At 39.0% G+C, this 14,614-nt stretch overlaps 1 protein-coding gene across 1 annotated transcript in view; it reads right to left on the reverse strand.

Moving 5' to 3' along the window:
- Positions 1-9,845, reverse strand: part of LOC145259847 (gamma-glutamylaminecyclotransferase-like) — a 77,002-nt gene extending 67,157 nt beyond the window's left edge. The window contains exon 1 of the mRNA XM_080117688.1: positions 9,616-9,845. Within this exon, the coding sequence (XP_079973814.1) occupies positions 9,616-9,816 (201 nt within the window). The 5' untranslated portion in view covers positions 9,817-9,845. The remainder of the gene's footprint in view (positions 1-9,615) is intronic.
- Positions 9,846-14,614: the final 4,769 nt, after the last annotated feature.

Here is a 14,614-nt window from a genome sequence, read left to right on the forward strand (position 1 = left end):
AGTTTTTCTCCTATAGAGTTTGTCATGATATTTAATTTTTTTTAAATAAAAAAAAAACTACTTGATCGATTTACGTAATTTTTGGAATATGACATCTTCATGCGGTGACAGGTACATACATCATAAAGCTTTTTAAAGATTTTCCTTGAAAAAGAATTTTTTTATAGACCCAGTCGTAGACAAGCACCATATATTATACTAGCAGGGAAACTCGACGCTGCCCAGGAGTGAATGATAATCAACAAATTATATTGTTACTGGAATCAGTGAAATCACCCAATTTTCAATCAAATCGATTGATTGCCTGCTCTAATTGAGAACCCACTGTGGTGCACCAGAAGGAAGCTTCACATGCCTCCCTGCAATGACTTGGTCCACAATACACTGTAGTTTACATTGCACTGTAGAGAACCTACTGTTGATTTTATAAAATTATATTTTCTATATAAAGGCTTGCATTAAAGTTTAAAATACAAAAGTCAAGTATCATGCTTCAATTGGGCTCTAAACAGAAACATTCATGCCAAACACGCCCCAGTCATATCAAAGAACCTATTGTTGATTTTATTTATTGGACCTTTCAGTTTGATTTCTCAAATGCACTTCTGATGTTATGCTGTGTAAGGTGGTATGTTTGTTTAAAATCGCCTGTTTCTTCTTTCGGGGGTGATTTTAATTATCGATACATATCAAAGGCATTCCGATACAAAACCTAGCTAAGAACACTGCCATGCACATAAAGTACCTCTGCGTGAAAGTTCATAAAAATCTGCCAAGCCGTTTCCGAGTTCATAGGGAACAAACTCATACACAAAGTTCCTTTTATGTAATAAGATTATATATATATATATATATATATATATATATATATATATATATATATATATATATATATATATATACGAGCAAACAGTTAATAAAACATGTTAAAAAACACTTTGAAATGAGTTAAAAACATATTTAGTCTGAAAAGGAAACACTTGATAAGTGGATAGTCCTTAATTCGCAGAGTTTCGGAGAACTACTTTCCTTCTCATCAGAGGGTATGAATTAGCAAAATGCGGGATCGGATTTTGCATGCAAAAGTATTTGATGAAACAACAAGTAAGTCAAAGATCTTACTTGAAAACAAAAAAAGTGAAGCAAAGGAAATATGGTGAAGAAAAAGATGATTACACATGAATGGATAGTCTGGTGGAAGATAAATAATCCAGTGACGGTAAAATCCAAAATCCAAATATATAACTTCAAGAAAGTTAATTGAAATTCCATTTGCACAAGTAAAATCCAAAAATCTCGTAATTGGAAGAAGATGGTCCATAATAATCCAAAGGCAGAAATCCATGGAAAAATTCACAAAAATGTGTACAAGGAAAAAAGGAAAAAATTCCAATAATATTAATGAAAGAAAATTTATTTATATATATATATATATATATATATATATATATATATATATATATATATATATATATATATATATATATATATATATATATATATATTAAATTGTAATTCAATGAATTTCAAAAAAATCTCATTGAAATGAAATGAAGTGGTTGAGTTTCACATCAAAGAATTTTTATTATTCTAAGCAAGACAAAGAATGTTTTAGAAAATTAATCTCCTTAATCTATAGGGTTTCGATGTCTACCATCTCATCAGATGAGAGAAAATATTAGCAAATAGTTATAAAGGTATGCACCTACAATCTCACGTTTACATAACCACTGATTGTTAAATAAAAACTATTCCGAAATATATATATATATATATATATATATATATATATATATATATATATATATATATATATATATAGGTCGATGAGTAAGGTTGGAAGGTAGTTTTGCTGACAAACGTGTGTGGAGTTACTTTTCTTGTTGTCCCCATCTTTGTCAAACTCTCTTCCTTGGTTATTGTCTAACCATTTAGTGCTAGAGGGGTGCTAGATTTTCCATTATAACAAAAGATTTCTCACTAAATATATATATATTTTTTTTTTTTTTTACAATGAAAACTATATGCATCAAATAAACGGTACTTTTAAAGTAACTTTTAATCAAAAATAATTTTTGTAATGCAATAAGAAAGTTTTTATTACAACTTTTCTGACCTTTGGATAATTCACAGCTCTTAAATTATCAACTCAGGCCTCCTTATTATTTCAGCTAATGATTTTTTTTTTTTTCTTTGCAAGGACCCTCAAACTATGAACTACGAACAAACCTCCACTTTTATAATATCTTCTGCAAACTTGTGATTTTCACAGTAATTACTTTGGGTTGTTGTCCTACCCCTCCCCCACCCGGCTTCCCTAAATACTGACCAGTGCACACATGAACTTATACCATTATGAAGTCGGCTTGCCTTTAATTAAGCATTCTATCAGGTTGACAAGAAAGTTCTTGCTAGTTTTAACTTTTAAATTCAGATGGACATGTATCAGCTCAAGCAAAAATTTATTGATCAAAATAAGCAGCATCAGAATCAACATACTTGTGCCAACACAAAACAAGTGCATTTATGCCAGTGACATAAAAAAAAAAACTCTTGTGTTCTGAGGACAATATAATATCGTTTAGGTTTTTGAAGCATTTTTTATGCAAAAAGTTATCAAGATGCTTGAAAAAGTGGTAGTCGTCAAGTGAGAGGTCCGAAGAGTATGACAGATGAGGCAGAGTTTCATAGTCCAATTCATTCCACTTCTGCAGGGTCGGTTTAACAACGTGTGATCAGGTATTGTCATGGAGGAGAATTGGGTCTTTCCTGTTGACTAATGCTGGGTGTTGTTGTCGAAGTTTCTGATGCATTTCATCCATTTGTTGGCAGTACTTCCGTCATAATGATTTCGCCTGCATTCAAAAATCTAATGGATAAGACTGGTCGCAGACCACCAAACAGACAGCATGACCTTCTTTTGGTGCGACTCTGGCTGTGGGAAGTGTCATGGAGCTTCGCCGGCGTCTAACCACTGAGCTGAGCATCGCCAGTTGTCATAAAAAACCTACTTTTCATCGCAGGTCACAACCCAATTGAGAAATGGGTCATTCTTGTTGCGTAAAAAAAGGGGAAGAAGATGCTTCATAATGTTATTTCTTTTGGTTGTCATTCAATTCGTGAGGCACCAGCTTATCAAGTTTTTTTGTCTTTCCAATATCTCTCAAGTAGTTGAAAATTATCGTATATGTTAATTCAGAAGCAAGTTCTGGAACAGTTGTGCGTGGATTGGCTTCGATTAATTGGCTCTTAATTGATTGTTGTCAACATTTGGCTGACCACTGCACTCATCATCTTCAAGACTCTCGTAGTTGCCACAGAATTTCTTAAACCACCATTGTGCTGTGCGTCCAGTAGTGGTTCCTTGACCAAATGCTTTGTTCATATCGCAAGCTGTTTCAGCAGCTTTTCGCCCTAGCTTGAATTGAAATAAGAAAATTGTGCGAATTTACTTTTTTTTCCAACATTCTCAAAAAAAAAGATAATTGTTTTAAAACAATTGTAATTTAAACGATTAGATAATGTGAAAAACGCTCTTTAAAGTGATATATAAAGTAAAGGTATCATAACAAAACTTAGTTGAAAATACATCATTTGAAATCAAAATTAAAAAATTCTGCAAGCACTTTCTTGTCATCCTAATATGTGCATTCATTCTCCCAATATGAATTCTTTTTTGTTCCCTACAAACAGAACATTTATCGTATACATGGACTTTTCAACCTTTTTCCTCGTCCAGATTACTGGTTGTATTATTCATTGCATTACCCCCCTCTTTCTTTTCTGTATTTACAAACAATAAATATTAGGATGAGACTGTTTTTTTTTTTTTTTGTTTTTTTTCTATAACCTAATATCATCATTATAAATCAAATAGACGCAATATAAGGAAACTACTGGACAGACAGAGAACACGGACGACGTCGGTACTCCTCAGAACTCTCTCGAATGAAGTAGCGTGCACTAATGACCGATCTCTGGTCCAAGACATGTTCGATATAGGGCCAGCACCTCCCACCACTCACTCCTCCCAGTAACAACATAAAATGGTAGTCAAAGACGCCTCGTAGAACCAACCTTCTCGGATTTCTCCACCCCCTTCTTGGCATTGGTCCTTCCCTTATTTTTTCCACATCTGTTGACGGCGTATTTGTGTTTGTAAACAAAGTTACTACGATATTGTCCCATTGACTACTGTACAGTCTGTACACTTATTAAACATTATCCTCGAGTTGCCTTCGGGCCTTGATAAGTGGGAAATCATTTGTAAAAAAAAAGAAATCATATCAAAACATCGTTAAACTCACTACTCGTTCAAGCAGCCGCCAATAGCGTAATGGTTAGAAGCCTTGACTGCCGTATAAACGGTCGGGTTTCAATCCTGGCTTGAGGTAGCTGCCTGTCTAGCCGCACTGATGAGCTGTGAAACAGCGAAACAGTACTGTATGTGGATGACTATATATATAATATATATATATATATATATATATATATATATATATATATATATATATTTCTTTTTTTACAAATGAGTTCCTATGCATAAGAGGGGTATTTTTACGTGATTTTTGGCATGTTTCATGTTCGTTTCGCGTCTGGTACGTACGTCATACATACTTTTCTGTATTTTATTTACTTTTTTTTTTCTTTTCTTCAAGTGGCAATCGCAATAAGCACCTTTTCTTTTTTTTTAATTAGGTTAAATTCTAAATTGAAGAACCCAAACTTCTATTACGTGTCATGTACACCCCCCCCCGCACACACAAAGTAGGATATTTGGACTAGTATAAAATTTGCCGTGATCGGCACCGTCAGCATTACCCGATGAGGGCGCATCAGACGACTGGAAAAAAGGATGAAGTAATGCCTGGGAGGATGGCCTCGAACAAGAACTATGCTCCATTCTGATTGTCGTGATAATACATACTTTGGAAGCATTGATAAACAGACTCGAAGGTGGTGTAAAATGCGTTCTTTATTGTCTAGTAGTAAACGTTGCACTGAGAAACAATGGCGGACGAGATTCATACGTCACGGGCCAAGGGGCATAACTCTAGGCGACTAATAGTCTCTTAGCCTATATTATGACATCCCTTCCCTTCCATATATATGTATATAGTCCAAGGGCGATATTTAGCCTTTATCTGATTAAGGGATAACATAGTCTCTAATATATTATTTAGCTTGTCTCCATTGTTCTAGGGTAATGGTATTGTCTCTTTTTTTTAGGATAGTGTAACCTATAAGTTCAGTTTCTGAGGAGCATTCACTCGTCTCTGAGATCTTCTTAATTCGGGGGTGAGTTTCTCAGTTCGGGTGTGAGGCGTGCCGCTGGAGTGTTGTTCGGTGGTCGGCTGTTCGATTTGTTTAGGGGGGGGACCTTCCTTCTGGGTGGGATCCGGTGGAGAGTCGCTGGGGCGAGGTTGGTCGGATCTATTTGCGGTTGTTGATCTCCTCCCAGCTGGTCTGAGGAACTGCCTGTTCCTTCTATAGGTGTTACCGTTCTCAGATTCAACTATGTAGGATCTGGGTGTCACGCTGGAGCGCTGAATTTTTCCAGGCTCCCATATCTTTGCTTTTTCCTGCTGGACATAGACATTCTGTCCTGCATGTAGGTGGGAGTGGTGTCTGTTATGTTTCCTGTCATAGCAGACCTTAGACTGATCTTTCTGTTTCTGTATGGCTGTCCTAGTCTGCTCATCGCCAAGTTGTTGCTTGGATACTAGGGGTGTCCGTATTTTTCGTCCGTTGAGTAACTCTGCCGGGGACTTAATGTCTGATGACAGTGGCGTGGCTCTGTAAGCCATCATTGCTAGGTAGCTGTCTTGACCAGTTTCCCCTGCCTTCGTCAAAATTTTCTTGCATGTTCCCACCATTCTTTCGGCGAATCCGTTAGACTTGGGGTAATGTGGGGACGATGTCCTGTGTTGGAAGCTGTACGTCCTGGCGAAATCCTTGAAATCTTTACTTGTAAATTGTGGACCATTGTCCGAGTACAAGATTTCCGGCACTCCTTGTTCCTCAAATATCGTCTTAATACTTCTAATAACGGATATTGATGAGGCGGACGGAAGGCGTCGTACGAAGGGGTTTCGGCTGTACTGATCTGCCACAAGCAGATATTCTTTCCCTGCCAATGTGAACAAGTCTGTGCTGAGGTACTGCCAGGGGTACGTAGGGGTTTCGTGCTGGAGTATTGATTCGGGCGGGATACTGGCTTGGTATTTCTGGCATGTGTGGCACTCTCGGACTATATCTTCTATGTCCTTATTTAACCCTATCCAGTACACCGCTGAACGCGCTCGTAACCTCGTTCTCTCTACTCCTTGGTGTGAAGCATGCAGCTCTTCCAGTATGCCTCTTTGCAACGAGGCTGGGATAATGATTCTCTGGCTCTTGAGTAGAATTCCATCCTGGACCCCAATCTCATCTCTGAAATTCCAGAATGGCAGGAGAATTCCTGGGCAGTCAGCCCGGTTGGAAGGCCAGCCGGTCAATACCATGCTTACAAGTTGCTTTAGGAGTGGATCCTGGGATGTTTCCGCTCTTATATCTTCAACTCTCGTCGGCGCAAAGTTGAGGTATGAGATCATGCTATGGACGTTGAGATCGATCCCTTCAATGTGCCCACTGGGTCTGGGTGCTACTCGTGACAAGCAGTCTGCAATTGGAACTGTTTTTCCTGGGGTATATTTTACAGTAAAATCATATCCCTCGACCTTCAATAACATTCTAGCCAGTCTTGGGGGTGCTTGTGCTAGATTTTTCAATGCTATCGACTCCAATGGCTTGTGATCCGTATGAATTGTCGTTTTGTGGCCCCAAACGTAACTGTGAAATTTCTCCAGGCCAAAGACGATAGCCAACATCTCCCTCTCTATGTTTGAGTAGCGTGTTTCTGGTCCGGAAAGTGCTTTGCTCGCGAATGCTACTGGTCTGTCGTTTTGTAGCAGAGCCGCGCCTATACCCATTGAAGACGCATCTACCTGTAGCACTATTGGTTCTTTAGGGTCGAAGTATCGGAGTGTCGTATGATTTCCGATCTCTTTTTTGATTTCTTCGAATGCCTGTTGCTCCTGTGAAGACCATGTGAAGTCATTCTTCTTCGATGTTAACTCACGTAGGGGTTTTGTCAGTGTCGCGAGTCGTGGAGAGAATTTGTTCAAGTAGTTCACCAGGCCTAGGAAGCTGGTAAGCTGCTTTGCATCCTCGGGGGGTTGCATCTGTGTGATCGCCTCTATTTTCCGGGGATCTGGCTTGACACCGTCTCTTGAGATTATGTGGCCGTAGAAAGGGATTTCGGAGGTTTTCACCACAAATTTCTCTGAATTAAACCTGCAGTTTCTTTCCCTTGCTCTAAACATTAGCTGCCTCAGTGCCTTGTCATGGTCACTGCCGTCTTCCTCGAATCCGTACACTACTATGTCGTCGCATATGGATAGGACATTTTCGAGGTCTCCGAAGTTTTCCTGCATGGCTCTTTGGAACTCATCTTGGGCAGATTTGACTCCCATGGGGTACCTGTTGTACATGTATCTGCCATGTGGGGTAATGAATGTTGTGAGACGTCTCGACTTTTCGTCCAGTTTCAAATGCCAGTAGCCAGACTTGATATCGACTTTTGTGAACCATCTAGCGTTGTCTGGTTCCGCAGTGATGTCTTCGAATGTCGGAGTCGCATAGTGTGGTCTGTGCACTGCTTTATTTAAGTCTCGGAGGTCGAGGCATAGCCTGACCGATCCGTTCCTTTTAGTGGTACAGACGAATGAGTTTACCCAGGGCGTCAGGTCCTTTACAGGAGAAATTATTCCCTGGGCCTCTAAGGAGTCCAACTCCAATTTCAACTTTCCTTTTAGGGATATTGGGACTCGACGTGGTGGGTGGACAACTGGTGGTACTTCGGGGTTTAAATGGATGGTGTGTTCACCTGGCAGACAACCAATGGAGTCGAATACGTCTGGAAATTCCTCAATGATTTTCCTCCTTTCTCCAAGGTTTCCCATCGTACATGGTTCCTGCACGGGGACCGGTTTCATGTCGTGTGGGGGAGTAGGCCGGGATGCTTTGTCCGTCACATGAGTTGTGTCCGTTTTTATAGCCAAGTTAAGGGTGACTAGCCCTAATTCTCTTGATGTTTGGAGTCCTATTAGTATAGGGTCTCTTGATTTCACCACGTGAAAGGTCGCTTTAACGAACTTGTCGCGGGATCTGACCCCTAAACGACAGGTCCCTTCTTGGTCTATCGTTGAGCCTCCAAACGCAATTCGCCTTATAGCTGATTTTTCCAGTGGTACTCCTTTCAGTTCCTTGAATACCTGTTTAGGTAGCAGGTTGCTCATTGCACCTGTGTCGATTTTCGCGTCAACCTCTATTTGGGCTTTGCTGTTGCCTATCTTCAGTTTTGTGAAAGCTTCTGTGGTCGCTAACGGTAATTCCTTTACTGTGTGAAAGTACAGCTCCTCTGTGGAACTGTCGTCGTTGCTACCCATATGTGCTGCTGCCATGTGGATTTTATTCTTATTATATTTCCTCTGTGGCTGGAATGACTGTCTGCGTGTGTGCCCCTCGTCTCCCATTTTAGAGTGGCAAACTTTAGCAAAGTGTCCCTTTTTATTGCATTTTAGGCAGTATTTGCCTTTAGCTGGGCATTTATATTGATGGTGTTTTGTGCCACAATTACCACATGTGGTAGGTCCACTGGGCTGTCTGGCTCTAACTGCGAGTGTAGAGCTGTCTTCTACTGCTGTTGTACGTAATGCTTCCATTTGTTTACACGTGGCTTCTTCTGTCTCGACGATTCCGAGTGCTTTCTCGATCGTGAGATCGCTCCCTTCTCTTATTAGGGACTTTTGTGCAGACTGTAAATAAATACCGAATATGAATAGGTCCAACACAATGGTCTCTTCCACCGTCCGACCGTATTCACACTGTTTGGCTGTCTGACGCAGCCGACTTAGAAATGCGTGTGCCGATTCATCCGCGTTTTGTTTACATTTTAGTAGGTTGTGTCTAGCTACACGAAAGTTCGATCGCGGATTCGCATATTCCTTAAAAAATTGGATATATTTATCCAATGTCCTTTCTTCTCCCTGTCGAAAGGGAAAAGTGTCACTTATTTCCTGGCCCTCGATACCAGACCATATTAGCAAGTAATTTAACTTTGTGTCTGAATCTACGTCTTTCATTGGGCCGTCGAAATATAAATGAACTTGCCTGATAAATCGGTCCATTGATTTGGCCAAATTTGAAGTGCTCCAATCGATTGTTGGAGGTGGTAGTTGCGAATATGTATTCATCGTCGATTGCGAGAAAAATACCGACACCACGTGTGTTTTGTATTAATTTTTTTTTTTTGGATCCCGAAAATGTTCGTTTTTTTTTTTTTTTTTTTTTTTTAGGGTAATATTGTTACTATTCCTTTGATTCTTTAGAGGATCCCACTTCAGACACCATGTCGTGATAATACATACTTTGGAAGCATTGATAAACAGACTCGAAGGTGGTGTAAAATGCGTTCTTTATTGTCTAGTAGTAAACGTTGCACTGAGAAACAATGGCGGACGAGATTCATAGGCGACTAAAAAAAAAAGAGAAGTTAAATGTACTTTTACTGACCTTTCCTTTGCCTTCGAACGACAGTAAAAATGGGAAGCCGTAACTGGAGGCGACGACGAGAGGGTACGCTTTTTCAGTGACGGCTTTCCCAATAAACTTCGCCATTCCATTGCCGGCCTCTTTAAGGATGTCGTGATTGGGTTGCGTAGTTTTTAAAGTCCCGTAAATAAACACGCGATGCAGAAGCGAAGCCGAAGACATCTTGGTTAGATTTATGAATAAAAAGCTAAATTAAAATAATTGGAATAACCAGTTGCCGCACAAGCACAAGCACCTTTCTTGATAATCTCAGAATCAACAACTGACGTTGAAACTAATTTACACAACATGGTATCATCGTTGTCACACATGGTAAAATTTGCACACACACGGAGATTGATAAGATCTGATATCTAGAGTTGTCGCCTCCCTTAATAATGTTGCCCGGGTGTTTTGAGGTGTGTGTGTGTGTGGGGGGGGGTAAATCAAAACAATGGAAAATAGAGAATAAATGAACGTAATAACTCTGTTTAAATATTACCAAAAAAAAAAAAAAGCGAACGTGATGCAAAATAAAGATTAAGCGAACGATGTTAAAACTATAAAAAATCGGAAAAACAAAAAAAAACAGCGAACGTGATGGAAAAATAAGAAAAAACGAATGAAAAACTAGCATAAAATAACCTTGTTTCAATATTAAAACTTTAAAAATCGAAAATATATATATATATATATATATATATATATATAGGACATCTCGGCTCGAACATGCAATCTTAATATAACGATGCTGTTACTATACCGATTGGTCTATGATCGCATGAGCGAAATTGGGTCTTTTTTTTTTTTTTAATATACAAACTAATCCAAGAAAGAACATTTTTGCACATGCATGTAAATTGTCATGAAAGAATGATTTTTGCTACCCATCCCCCTGTAGAAAAGTGCCCAGTTGAGGGTGAAGGAATTAATGTTTTTAGCCAATTTTTCGATATTTGTCATCCGAAGGGTCGAACTTCAAAATTATACCAATCTCGTGAAAATCCGTCGCCTTTGTCGAAAGTTATTGAGAGACATACTGTTGGAAATTTTTTTGTACCAATAATGGTGCATCCCCGCCCCCTGTTTACATTTATTATTTTTTATCTGGTTCTTGTATTCGATTTTTTGTATTTCATACCTTTTTTTGATTGTTAGTTTCATACATTTGGGGTTTGTACGAAACTCCCTTTAATTTGGAGAAAAGGGAAATGCTAGCTCCGTGATGACATCACGAGCCCAGCGCATATTTCGCCCTCTTTTGAAATTCCACGGACATGGAGATTGGACGTTTGTTTCATTGCCCGGTGCTGAAAATGGAATTTTGACGAGCCTCCTTCAAAGAAGGAAACCTGGCAAGAATACCCGGATATGTGACGAGACATACTTCTGAAAACTATCTACGTGACTACAGTTTTGCACGTATTTTAGAAGGAGTGAAATTATTGTAAAGAAAATACCTTATTTTACGTGACAAGAAATTTTGGAACCTTCTACAAAGAAGAAAACCTGGCAAAAAAAAACCCAGGCAAGCGACGCGGCCATGCTTCTGAAATCCATCTGCGTGTCTACGGTTTGCATGCAAACATGGAGGGAGAGAAAATTCTAAAAGGACTTTAAGCAAAAAAAGAAAAAGGCACGTGCCTGACTGGCTTTCAATTTGTGAGTACGTTCCTAAAATTTATTTCATATGTGATTAGGAGATACTATTTTGAATCTTATTATTGTATTCGTTCATGGATATGACATCTTCTTTATAAGAACCAGTGTTATTTTTTTCATTACATGTTACTTTGGCGTTTCATAAGTTTAATGCCCGCAAAGGGAAAAATTTGCAACTAAATTTATTGTGAATAAAATCTCTTCTTCGTTTCAAAGCAAGACCTTTATATTTTATTTTTATCCCCCCCCCTTTTATTCCATGCTGTCATTTTTTTTTCAGGATAGTTACTTCAGCATCCAATTTATCTGGAAGCAAGATAAAATTCCGACAATACATACATACATGATATGATGATTGCAACGTCTTGTCAGACGAGTGCCACTCCCTCAGACATTTAAAATCCATGAGCTCAAATGCCTGAGGGAGTATCTATACAAATATGATGTTACAGAGTCTGAGCTTTGTACGACAGCTAAGTCTCTCTCTCGGTTCAAAATGTTGAGATCCAGCAACAAGCAAGAGCAAGATAGCCAGCAACAAATTAAACTGCAGACCAGCTTAATACGGGTACTGGTCTCCCGCTTTATGGTTTTTTAAATCAGAGATTTGCTTCTCCTAGAAGTTTGCCTTTACCACGGCTTACAGGAGCCCTCTCCACCCCAATACACATATACACACACACAAATATACACGATGCTAGTTGGCCGTTGACCCAGAAAAAGAGTTCATTCGTCCTTTGGAAGGTCTTGTTTTTAATCCTCCAGGTCATATCATATGCTACTGGTACCATGTAACCCAGTACTACCTGCCTCATGGTCGGTTCACCGGCAACTAAACTGGTTCCCCCACCAGACTTGTTTGGTGAGGAGGGCGGCTAGTCTCCCTGGAGGATTAAAAACAAGACATGCATACATACATACATACATACATACATACATACATTTAAACAGATTTTTGCTCTTTATATTATAAACTAGCAAGGATGCCCGGGTGTTTGGAGGTGTGTGAGTTGATGGGGGGGGGAGGTAGTTCAAAACAAAATGGGTGAAGTAATAACCCTGTTTAAAATAAAAATAAAGCGTTGCCCGGGTTTTGGGGGGGTATAAAGGGGGGGATGTAAAGTAAAGAATAAGTGAAGTAATAATCCTGTTTAAATATAAAAAAAAAACGATGTTAAACTTCTTGAAAAACTCGGAAAAACCGGAACAAAAAAAAAAACAGTGAATGAGCGTAAAACTTCTTTAAAAAAATCGGAAAACTAAAAATAAAAAAATGAAAAAAAAAAAGAAAACATGAACGTGTTCGGAAAAACAAAAACAAAAAAGAAAACAGCAAAAAGCAAAATAAAAAAATGGCATAAGTAACCCTGTTTCAATATTAAAAGTTTAAAAATCGAAAAAAAAATTATCGGATACCTCAGATTGAACCTGCAATCTTAAAATAATCATGCTGTCACTTTGACCCTTGTGCCATGACCACATGGGCTAATGTAAGTTGGTTTTTATGATATTTAAACAAATTCAAGGGACAACATCTTTTGCGCGTGTTTACGCATGTGTGGATGCTATCTTGTCATGAAGGAACGATTTTTTGCTACCTCTCCCTGGAGAAAAGTGTCTTGTTGAGGGTGAAGGAATTAATGATTTTAGCCAATTTTTTTAATATTTGTCGTCCAAAGGTTTGAGCTTCAAAATGATATCTATCTGGTGAAAATCCGTGGCCTGTGTGGAAAGTTTTTGTGAGACATCCAAACATACACACAAACATGCACATACACACATTTTGCCTTTTATATATAGAGAATACTAGCCTAAGTGCCCGGCGTTGCCCGGGTGTTTGGAGGTGTGTGTGTAGCAAAAAAAAAATAAATAAATAAAATAAAAAGTAATAGTAGGCAGGCAGGCAAGCTCGAATGCGTACTGCAAAGGAGGAAAAGAAAGTAAAAAGAAAAAACGTGACACGCTAGCTGCTGCGCCCATCATCAAAGTGGAAGTGACGTAGGTTCAAATTAAGGCTAGACAATCAAAAAGAGACAATGACTTTCGAAAATATTGGCGAAAAAAACGACCCCTCCTTGTAGAAAAGTGCCCAGTTGCAGATGAAGGAATTAATGTTTTTGGCCAATTTTTCGATATTTGTCGTCTGAAGGGTTGAGCTTCAAAATGATACCAATTTCGTAAAAATCCGTCACCTCTGTCGAAAGTTTTGTGAAACATACATACATACATACATTCATACATATATACATTTAAACACATAGGTGAGATTTATATTATAGACTAGCCTGTGTGCCTGGTGTTGCCCGAGTGATTGGAAGTGTGTTGAGCAAAAAAAGTGGTAGTAGGCAGGCAGGCTCAAACCTGTGACGCGAAGGCAGAAAAGAAAGTGGAAGAAAACCTGACATCTTACCCCTACTCCATGACACAGCCGGAAGTTTGGAACGTTGAAGTTTGTAAAGTCATCCCTGCGATATGATGACTTGCAAAAATGGCAACAAAAAAAAAACAACCCTCCTTGTAGAAAACTGCCCAGTTGAGGGTGAAGTAATTAATGTTTTTAGCTACTTTTTCGATATTTCTCATCCGAAGGGTAAAACTTCAAAATGATACTGATCTCGTGAAAATCCGTCACCTCTGTTGAAAGTTTTAGGCAAATATACTAGAATTGTCCACAAGGGCCCATGGCGCAGTGGTTAGAGTTCTGGGAAAAATCAATTGTAAAAGTGATATTCTCCTGAAGGTTGAAGGTTCAATCCTTAGTGCGGGCGACCGAAAAATACATTTGCGAATTACTTAGGACCTCTATCCAGTCATGGCTTACGGAACAAGAGCATGCTACCCTCGTGAAGTAAATAAAGGGTTCCACTTGAAATTCCGTCCAAATTCCAGAGTTCAATAGAAACATATCCGAGTTCAACAAGATACACCTGAAGAAGGTCAGAGTTATATCGACGGAAACGTTGTGAAAATCACGCTCAAGATGAGAACAGCTATTCCGTCCATTTTGAAGTTTGACCCTTTGAACGACAAATATAAAAAAATTGATCTAAAACATTAATTTCTTCACAATCAACTGAGCACTTTTCTACAGGTAGGGGTCACTTTTTTCGTCAATATTTTCGAAAGTCATCCCCTTTCTTCGATTGTCTAGCCTTAATTTAAACCTTTGTCACTTCCGGCTTGACGATGGGCACAACAGCAAACACGTAACTTTTTTTTTTTTCACTTTCTTTTCCTCCTTCACGGTACGGGTTCAAGCCTGCCTACCCCCCCCCCCAACGCATGCCTCTAAACACCCGGGCAACGCTGGGCACCCAAG

Source organism: Euprymna scolopes, chromosome 35, assembly GCF_053919585.1.
Source record: "Euprymna scolopes isolate OS-2025 chromosome 35, ASM5391958v1, whole genome shotgun sequence".
Lineage (NCBI taxonomy): Eukaryota > Metazoa > Mollusca > Cephalopoda > Sepiida > Sepiolidae > Euprymna > Euprymna scolopes.